Source organism: Saccopteryx bilineata, chromosome 2 (assembly GCF_036850765.1).
Source record: "Saccopteryx bilineata isolate mSacBil1 chromosome 2, mSacBil1_pri_phased_curated, whole genome shotgun sequence".
NCBI classification, from domain to species: domain Eukaryota; kingdom Metazoa; phylum Chordata; class Mammalia; order Chiroptera; family Emballonuridae; genus Saccopteryx; species Saccopteryx bilineata.
The window spans coordinates 42,211,615-42,222,510 of NC_089491.1; the positions used below are offsets into that span (position 1 = coordinate 42,211,615).

At 41.2% G+C, this 10,896-nt stretch overlaps 1 protein-coding gene across 6 annotated transcripts in view; it reads left to right on the top strand.

Moving 5' to 3' along the window:
* The window catches only part of TUT7 (terminal uridylyl transferase 7), a 65,507-nt gene extending 58,169 nt beyond the window's left edge, over window positions 1-7,338 (top strand). For all 6 annotated transcript variants that reach the window (XM_066256952.1, XM_066256957.1, XM_066256956.1 and 3 more), the window contains one exon: window positions 6,325-7,338. In XM_066256952.1, the coding sequence (XP_066113049.1) occupies window positions 6,325-6,392 (68 nt within the window). In that variant the 3' untranslated portion in view covers window positions 6,393-7,338. The remainder of the gene's footprint in view (window positions 1-6,324) is intronic.
* The last annotated feature ends 3,558 nt before the right edge of the window (window positions 7,339-10,896 follow it).

Here is a 10,896-nt window from a genome sequence, read left to right on the forward strand (position 1 = left end):
GTTGTATCATTATACTTGATTATACTTTTTTTTTTTTTTTTTGTATTTTTCTGAAGCTGGAAAGGGGGATAGACAGACTCCCGCATGCGCCCGACCGGGATCCACCCGGCACGCCCACCAGGGGGCGATGCTCTGCCCCTCCAGGGCATCGCTCTGTTGCAACCAGAGCCACTCTAGCGCCTGGAGCAGAGGCCAAGGAGCCATCCCCAGCGCCCGGGCCATCTTTGCTCCAGTGGAGCCTCGCTGCGGGAGGGGAAGAGAGAGACAGAGAGGAAGGAGAGGGGGAGGGGTGGAGAAGCAGATGAGCGCTTCTCCTGTGTGCCCTGGCCGGGAATCAAACCCGGGACTTCTGCACGCCAGGCCGACGCTCTACCACTGAGCCAACCGGCCAGGGCCTGTATCATTATACTTTATATTAGAGTAGCCATATTTGTTTTTAGTTCTTTCTACATAGATATTCATTCATACTTTGTCAAACGTATTACAACATCCTTCACCGCCTCCATCCCGGTCTGTTATTCTTTCAACCTCATTTATAATTGTTTGGCCATACAGACATTTGTTTGCTTGTTTCTTTTGTGTAGTTTCAAGACACACACAATTTTATGAATTTCACTCTCTCCCCCCAGATTACATAAACGTTCATTCATATTTTATCTCTTACTAGTTTTGAAATTTTTTCAAGTATGCTGATGTTTATTTTTATATATAGGGGGTTATATGTTTAGGGGATTTAGTCTTATTTCTGTATAGAAAAGAATAGTTTCTTAACATTTGGGGAAAAGCATAAAAAGACACATAACTACCCATCTACTAGAGAATTGGCATTGGGTTTTTTGTTTGTTTATTTGTTTTTTTCTGAAGTTGGAAACGGGGAGGCAATCAGACAGACTCCCACATGCACCCGACCAGGATCCACCCGGCACGCCCACCAGGGGGCGATGCTCTGCCCATGAGGGGCGTCGCTCTGTTGCAACCAGAGCCATTCTAGCGCCTGAGGCAGAGGCCACAGAGCCATCCTCAGCGCCTGGGCCAACTTTGCTCCAATGGAGCCTTGGCTGCGGGAGGGGAAGAGAGAGACAGAGAGGAAGGCAAGGGGGAGGGGTGGAGAAGCAGATGGGCGCTTCTCCTGTGTGCCCTAGCTGGGAATCAAACCCAGGACTCCTGCATGCCAGTTTGATGCTCTACCACTGAGCCAACTGGCCAGGGCCGGCGTTGTTATTTTTAACATTTTATTTTCAATTTTATTTTAATAAAAGACTAAAATAGTTGAAAATGCCCTTTTACTGCCACCCCCAGGCCCATTCTGTCTGCTATGTCCCTTCCATCCCAGAGTCATCCATTATTATGAGTTTACGTACCAGTCCATTTTTCATTAAAGCTCTTACATATATATTCTTTAACATTATCCTTGAATTTTTTAATTTAAATGATAAGTTATGCTGTGTAGAAAATGGCCTACAACTTACTTTATCATATCTATTTAATAAAATGATTTTTAAATTTTATACATGTTGCTGTATACCGACTTCGGATATTCTTTACAAGTATCCATCATATGAATGAAAAGTATTGTATGTATTCATTACCTAGTATACGAGCACTTAGATTGCATCTGGTTTTTTGCTTTTAAAGTATTGTTATGAACATCTTTGTGTGAGTGTCCTTGAACACAGGCAAGAGATGCTATAGGGTTTGTGTATCCAGAACTCAAATTGTTAGGTTGTAGCATATTTGTATTTTCAGTTTAGTTAAATACTGGCAAATTACCCTGTAATTGACTGAAACAATTGCCGCTCCCTCCAGCAGTGTTTATTTTTGCATATCTGATTAGTGAAAAATACTTTAGTTTTGTTCTGATGTGTATATGTATATATTTATTGATTGATTTTAAAGAGAGAGGAAGGGAAAGAGTGAAAACACATCTGTTGTTCCATTTATTTATGCATTCATTGGTTGATTCTTGTATGTACCCTTATCGAGGAACAAACCCACAACCTTGGTATATTGTGTTGATGCTCTAACCCCAGTGGTCAGCAAACTCATTAGTCAATAGAGACAAATATTAACAGTACAACGATTGAAATTTCTTTTGAGAGCCAAAATTTTTAAACTTAAACTATATAGGTAGGTACATTCCTTATTGAGGTAGCGCCCGCACATGTTATTTTGTGGAAGAGACACACTCAAGGGGCCAAAGAGCCATATGTGGCTTCCCAGGCTGCCGTTTGCCGACCAGAGCTCTCACCAGCTGAGCTAGCTACCTGACCAGGGCCTTAATGTATATTCTCCTGACAATACTAATGCTGAGCACTTCTTTATATGTTTACTGGTCGGTGAGAGTTCCTCTTCTGTGACTTACCTGTTCAAATAATTCGCTCATTTTCCTGATGCATTATGGTTTCCTTACTAATTTATAAGGGTTCATCATTTATTCTGAACACTGCTGCATTGTTATTATATATATTCTAAGTATCTTCTACCATATCTTGTCTTCCAAGTTGTGTCTATTGCCACCCCAAAATTTTTAATTTTGACATAGTCAAATTTCTGGTTTTCTATATGTAGTTTTCATTATCATATGATTTAGGATTTTAAGGTAATCTTTAAGAAATTCTTTCCTAACCTGAGGTCATAAAGATATCCATCCAGGCCCTGGCCAGTTGGCTCAGTGGTAGAGCGTTGGCCTGGCGTGCAGGAGTCCCAGGTTCAATTCCCGGCCAGGGCACACAGGAGAAGCGCCCATCTGCTTCTCCACCCCTCCCCCTCTCCTTCCTCTCTGTCTCTCTCTTCCCCTCCCGCAGCCAAGGCTCCATTGGAGCAAAGTTGGCCTGGGTGCTGAGGATGGCTCTATATCCTCTGCCTCAGGTGCTAGAATGGCCCTGGTTGCAACAGAGCAATGCCCCAGATGGGCAGATCATCTCCCCCTGGTGGGTATGCCAGGTGGATCCCGGTCAGGTGGATCCCGGTCGGGTGTATGTGGGAGTCTGTCTGACTACCTCCCCGTTTCCAACTTCAGAAAAAAATACAAAAAAAAAGTATCCATCTATATTTTCTTTTAATATCTTTAAAACTTTACTTTTCCGCCTGACTAGGTGGTGACACAGTGGATAGAGCACAAGCCAGGGATGCTGAGGACCCAGGTTCAAAGCCCCAAGGTCATGGGCTCGAGTGTAGGGTCACCAGCTTGAGCGCAGGGTCGCTGGCTTGGATATGGGAGCAGAGACATGACCCCATCACCATTGGCTTGAGCCCAAGGGGTCACTGGCTTGGCTGGAGCGCCCCCTCCCCAACCAAGGCACAGATGAGAAAGCAATCAATGAACAACTTAAGGTGCCACAATGAAGAATTGATGCTTCTCATTTCTCTCCCTTCCGGTCTGTACCCCCCCTGACCCCCCCCCCCCACTAAAAAAAATCTTAATTTTTCCTATTTAGATCTTTAATGCAGCTGGATGTGCATAAAGTATGAGTTAGTAATCTAACTTTTTTCCCCCATGAGTGAAAAGCCTGTGTAAGGTATACTCCCCCCCAGAAGGAAGGGCATAACCACGAAGTGTGGAATAGTAAGATTTATTCAGGGTGCTTCCCGGACAATGTTCTCTGGCCCGAGGTACAGTGTTCAGAATAGTCGCATGGATTTTCCCACGTGGGGGTAATTTATAGGGTCATTGGGGGGGGGCAATTGATATGACTTGGCGAAATTTCATTGGCTGACAGACGGTGGCTCTTTTTCAAAGGGTTCCTGGGAAGTTTCTTTGGCGCGCATGTGTGTGGGTGGTTCCAGTCAAAGTTCCCAGGTCTGGTTCCTCACGTGACCTTCCCCCGTTGCCATCCGACCTCACAGCCTGTCCTCAGTACTTTCTGCAGTTCAGAAAATCAAGAATGTGTGTGTGTATAGACCAATAGACACTGTAGAGTCAGTGCTACAGTAGAGCACTTTGTCTCCACCTGACTGGTATCACTCACGATTCACTGTGAGTGGACTATCCAGATGATACCTACCTTGAAAGGTTTGCTTTGGGAGGACATACCTTTCGTAAGGCCAGGGGCCACAGCCATTGTCATGGCCATGCAAGTGCAGGTTCTCATTGAATTCGGGCAGGTGGTAAAGAAACTAGGAGCCGAAAAATGGTGGGCCATTCCTTTATTCTATTCTTGTACTGGCCAACGAGCAACACACAGGGCTCCAAAACCCTGACACATTCTCTGGTTCCACAACCAAAAGAATCTTCTCCGATTTTTCCTAGAATCAAAGGCCCCCACCAGCCTTAGTCACCTCTGTTCCCCATCTGCACACCCTCTCCCTTCTCATCTCTGTACAAACTGGCTTCTTCAGCACACTGCTGTCTTAGCTTCCTTCTTCCTTCTTCCTTCTGCTTCTTCTCTTTTTCTTTTTAAAACTTTTTGGCACGAAATCCCTTCTCCAACAAACATTACAATGGCCCCTCCCAAGCAGGAATGCAATTCGCAATTTGCAATCAAATGCCCTACTCTGAGGGCAAGCACACACGTGGCTGCCCAGTGCCACTTTTAACAATAAAAGTGAGCAAAATCAAAAACCACAAATTTTACAAACTCATTGCCCAACACGGTTTTTTTTTTAATTTTTTGACAGAGGGACAGATAGGGACAGACAGGTAGGAAGGGAGAGAGATGAGAAGCATCAATTCTTTGTTGTGGCTCCTTAGTTGTTCATTGGTTGCTTTCTCATATGTTCCTTGACTGAGGGGTGACCAAGGCAGTGACCTTTGGGCTCAAGCCAGCGGCCATGGGGTGATGTCTGTGATTCCGCGTTCAAGCCAGCAACCCTGTGCTCAAGCCAGCAACCTCGGGGTTTTGAACCTGGGTCCTCCGCATCCCAGTCCCATGCTCTATCCACTGCGCCACTACCTGGTCAGGCAGGACATACATTTTTATTTGCATACTTATATTTGCTTTAGAAAATTTAAGAAGTTAAGCAAAATGAAAAAGCCATTTATTCATTCTAGAACATTAACTACTATTTAGGTTTTGCAGGTAATCTTTCCATCTTTTTACATCAGTGTAATAATAATTCAACATTTATTGAGTACTTTCTATTTGCCACGTACTATTTCAGTTGCTTTACAAGTATTTATTTAATCTTCACAATAACTCCAAGGGGGTAGGTATTAGTGCCCCGATGAGGCACCAAATACAGAGGTGAGCAAAAGTCGGTTTACAAATGTAATACAATTAAATAATACAAGAAAAAAACTCTTATTTCACATACTCGCAATTATAAACCGACTTTTGCTCACTCATGTATATTATTGGGTTGTTCATGAGTATGTTTGGTTTTAATTTTTAGTTTTTATGAAAATACTATTTGTGTGGGTTTATAACCTGCTTTTTTAATGTTATTATCTTGTGCGTACCTATTGCCAGTATATTGTGTTCATAATATGCTTAGTCATATCACAAATTTTAGACATACTTAAATTATTATAAGGTATATATGAATATTCATTTAGCAACATTTCTGCCCACCTCCCTGTCCTTCTGATCATCCTTTAAACAATTTTTTATCAGAAATTGGTGTCTTAATTTACATCTTTAATTACCTATAGATATTGAATATTCTTTTATATACTCATGTTATTTTTTTCTCTTTCACTTGTGGTGCTTGCATCTGTTGTTCATCTTTTCTCTCATTGATTTCTAAGTTCTTTCTTGCTCAGTATAGCAAGCCTTTTCATAAGTAAAGTATATGGTGATGTGCTGAGGAAACTCTTCCCATCTCATGGTTATATGAATATTTGCTACTTCTTATACTTTACTCCCTAATATTTAATTCTATAATTCATTTGTAATTGGGTGCGGAGGAAGGCCATGATATGAGAAAAGAAATTGTCATACATTGACACAATTATGTACTTGACACAATACCAGTTAACTGTTGATTTGAAATGCAATCTATTTTCTTATATATAATCGCTTATGAATTTCTCAATTTTCTTGTTTCATTGATCTATTTACTTAGACTGCAGAACAAAAATTAACTGTTCTGTGGTGTGGTCTTAATTAGTAATCCTCATTTCTGAAACTTTATTAAAATGAGGATGTCACTCTAGCAACTTGGCTACATTTAAAAAGACTTGACTAGGCTTATGTTTACTAGATTATGTTCCATATACTATATATTTTCTATATATGTAGCCTAATTACTTAATTCAAAACAAGTGACCATTTCCAGTGTGAAAAATTTTTGCAGATAATTAGCAATAAGAAGTAATGTTATAGATTTTGCAGTGAAGTGAGGCTTGTTTTATTTATGTGGGTTTTCTTTCTTCCCCTCCTCTAGGTAGCCTTTCCAGTAAGTATATGACTCAGGGAAAAGCCTCAGCGAAGAGGACCCAACAGGAATCATGAGGGAAGGAAAATGCAGCGCTCTAAATGGCCACTCAGGCATTCCACCTGACACTTTGAAAATTAGGTTGTCACAGGACACAGCAGCATAGATCAGGCTTCAACTTAACCATTAAGGGAAATGTCAATTGTTGATTTTTTTAACTAAATGAAATTCTTAATAAGGAAAAAAAATTTAATGTAGTTTTATCTACTACAAATCCTCATAAATTTAAGAATTTTAATAAAAAGCCATGATGTATGTATTTAAGCCAGGTTTAAAAAAAAAAGGTAACTATGGGCCAGTATTCAGTGAATACAATTTCATGGTTTTTAATTTTCAAATCACACTAAAAATAGTGTGCTGATAAATCCCAAATGAATTAATCCTTTTTTCTGTACATCCATTTTTTTTTGTTTCATTCTGAAGAGGGGAAATTATATTTATTGCTATTTACTGAATCCTTGTGTGAAAGCACGTCAAGTATGTGTGAGCTACTGCTGTGTTTACGATTTACAAACCCTGTTTGATATTTGTAGAAGTGTTCACATGAACATGAGTACCTGTTTATGTCAGTCTTCCATGGACAAGCAAGGCCGAGGACGGCTTTTCGGTTTTTCCCCCTCTCTAATTTTAATTAGGTTGACATGTAACTACTATGCTCATAAAAATGAAGTGAGGAAAACAACTAGTCCTGTTTGCTGCTAAAATCATTTTCAAAGGAAAAATGACAAAAGTACTTTTTACTTTTTATGATATTTAGAAATTAGGGTGGACAACTTCAAAAAACAATTCCCTGGAAACTAAAGAGGCTATCTCTGCCAATCACAGGTTTGGTTGGTGTCATTTTGGGTCTGGCTGGAACCCTTGTGGAACTGTTTCTGTAACTTCATATGCCCTTCAGAAGTAGTACGTGGTGAGAACTCTGCTTCAGTTTGATTTTGAAATAAAAGCAAAATTCCTATCTAATTTCATCCACATCCCTTCCTAGTGAGAATCCTGAATTGTATGAGAAACTAGATCGAGGAGTAAGAACAGTGCGTGCTCCACTTTATCGCGTGCCCCGGGGTGCTCCTGGGTGCTCCTGTGACCTGGTGTTCATTGACACCCACTGTGTGGTGCGTGCCAAACGCTGGGATTCGCACATAGGCACAGACTTATCAGGACAAACGCACAGAGAGAGATGAAAGGGTGCTTGCTAGGCAAGCCTTCACAGGTAGGGGAGGACTGAAAAAATACACACCCGTGGCCCTTCTTTTAAACTAAGTACAATTCCAGCTAAATAAGAATCATATGAAAATATAACTTTAGAATTAAAGGGTGGTAGAAAGAATTAGTGAGCATTTCTTACTCGGTGTGAATGAACACAAACTCATGAATTAAAAATGGGACTGCTGCAGCCCGGCCTGAAACTGCTCTACATGACTTCCTCAGCTGCTGCTCCTCGCAGTTCTCTTGGCTTCATGCGGGAAAGCCTGCTCTACGGAGCACACAGCTCTTGTCGCACTTTCTGTGGGAGATCGGTTGGTGCTGTGGTCTCCCGGCATTAGAGTGGAAGTCTGAGGCCAGCCTAATCTTCAGTCCCTTGTAGGTTTTATTTTTCTGCTTCTGTTTATTCCTGTAACTTTTGTGTCAGTGACTTTTGTCTGAAACAAAATTGAATCCAGTGTATCTCCCTACCCCAAATTTTTTTAAATCAATTTGAAGAAGTATCTATGTTCTAAGTTCATTTTTTATGAAAAATACTTTTGTCTTGATATTCTCTTTTTCCTTCATGCTAGGAAAACTTCTCAATTTTAATCTGCACATGACTGGCTTGATTTTTAGTGTCATTCTGCTGTTTGCTGTTTTTAACATACAGGAAGGGGCAAAAGTAGGTTTGCAGTTGTTTGTATGGAAAAGCATGCATGTTATGATATTACAATAGCTGTTAACTCTGTTTCATGTACTTGTAACTAACTGTAAACCTACTTTTGCACACCCCTGTAGATTTTGTCATTTCACTTCTAGTTTTCTTTTATTGATTAATTTTAGGGAGCGAGAGAAACATTGATTTGTTTTTCCATCTATCAATGCATTCTTTGGTTGATTCTTGTATGTGCTTTGGGGAATCATCCACAACCTTGACATGCCAGGACAATGCTCTAATCAGCTGAGCTTTCTTATCCAGGGTTCACTTCTAATTTTATTTATTTATTTACTTTTAGAGAGACAGTGAGACAGACAGGAAAGGAGAAAATGAGAGTGTCACCTAGTAGTTGCGTCACTTCATTTGTTCGATTGCTTCTCATACATACCTTGACCGGGGGACTGCAGCCTAGCCAATGACCCCTTGCTAAAGCCAGCGACTTTTGGACTCAAGCCAGAGACCATGGGATCATGTTGATGATCCCGTCCTCAAGCTGGCGACCTCCAGGCTTTGAACTCGGGACCTCAGCATCCCAGGTTGATGTTGTATCCCACTATGCCACCACTAGCCAGGCTCTTCTGATTTTCTTTTTTTTTTTTTTTTTTTTTAATTTTATTTTATTTATTCATTTTAGAGAGGAGAGAGAGAAGGAGGGAGAGAGACAGAGAGAGAGAGAGAGAGAAGAGAGACGGGGGGAGGAGCTGGAAGCATCAACTCCCATATGTGCCTTGACCAGGCAAGCCCAGGGTTTTGAACCGGTGACCTCAGCATTTCCAGGTCAATGCTTTATCTACTGCGCCACCACAGGTCAGGCCTCTTCTGATTTTCTTGAATTCACTTTAGCTACCTACCTTTTCCTCTTATTTCAGTTTATCTCTATTGTCTTTTCATAGAAACTATGTTTTCTTATATTCTTTTAAGGATGTTAGGAGTTTCCTGCATTCTGTTCTGATTTCCAAAGTAGATTCTACCCACTGTATTATGCTTTTAGTTTGATTTTGATCCCTCATACTGGATCAGTGGGACAGTGACCAGTACTTGCTGGCAGATCTGGAGAATGGATTGCCCTTGGTTCTTTACTCCCTTTATTTGGATGCTGGTCATAGCCCCTTCTCAGCGCCTCTGGGGACAGATACATCTGCTCGATGCCATGTCCAGTTCCCAGGGTGTAGCTATCTTTCAAATGCAGCTGGCCTCTCAGCAGGCTCTACAGATGCTCTACCACTGGGGTTCTCCTTTTCTCTTTCTCTCAGGAACAAAAATATGAAATCCATTTTTTATAGCCCCAGTGTACAGTATTAACAATATATATACTTAGAGATTTTTTTTTTTTTTTTTTTTTTTTTTTTTGTGGCAGAGACAGAGGAGTCAGAGAGAGGGACAGATAGGGACAGACAGGAAGGGAGAGAGATGAGAAACATCAATTCTTCATTGCGGCTCCTTAGTTGTCCACCGATTGATTTCTCATATGTGCCTTGACCGGGGGCTACAGCAGACCGGGTGACCCCTTGCTCAAGCCAGCAACCTTGGGCTCAAGCTGGTGAGCCTTGCTAAAACCAGATGAGCCCTGCGTTCAAGCTGGCGACCTCAGGGTCTTGAACCTGGGTCCTCCACATACCAGTCCAATGCTCTATCCACTGTGCCACCGCCTGGTCAGGCACACTTAGAGATGTTATTTAAATGTTCTGAGATAACTTCAGTTTATTTTTTCTTCATCTTAAAATGCATTTCACAAATGGTTATTTTAAATATATATTGAGTGGAAATAATTGTGGGTAGATAGGTCAAAGAATTCATATTGTCACAGGCAAAAAAAATGTTGAAAAGCAAATATACAATTTGCAAACAACCTCCCCCCTAAGACGAAAAATGTACATCGTGCTTTTTTCTTTGAAAGCAGGCACACATGGACAGCAGTCAAGACTTAAACCTCACTGTGTGATGTTCTAGGCTCAAGGGGGGTCTGGCTATGCCAGGTTCCCAGCTGAGAGTGTGGCACTGCCCCTAACGTGCTGGAAGCTCTGTTTCCGTGCCTACAAAATAGAAATCACACCTGCCCTTCCACAGTGTAGTGATGATCAAGTGAGGTCTAATTAGGAAAAGGAGTTTTAAAATGTCTACAGCCCTGAAACTAAAACTTGAGGTGCAGTATTGAATATTTCCCTATTGAACGTTTTTAACCTATCAAGTGGAAATCTAAAAATGGTAACAGCTTGCAATCTCCTTCAACAGTTCTCACCCCCACCACATTCAACACCACGGAACAGCTGCTGCTCTGAGATAAAGGAGCACATATTTCTTAAGGTCATGAAAACTGATCTAACACCAATTTGAGGGACCTGTGCCAGTTTCAAATAACATTAGGTATTACTGAACCACTGACAAGTATGTTTTGCTCTTAACATGCAAAACACTTCTAAGTTAAAAACTGAGTAGTAGTGTATTAAAGGAGAGAAGGCTGTTAGATATACACAGGGTCCTGGATCAGAAAACTAAACTTTTTAAATAGTGTCTGATGCATTATACTAAAAGGCTTGGGTTTAAAGCCTCGTTTGTAAAATAGCTGCACCAACATCCCTATCCTATGCAGCTCAGAGCTATGAGACCACTATGACATA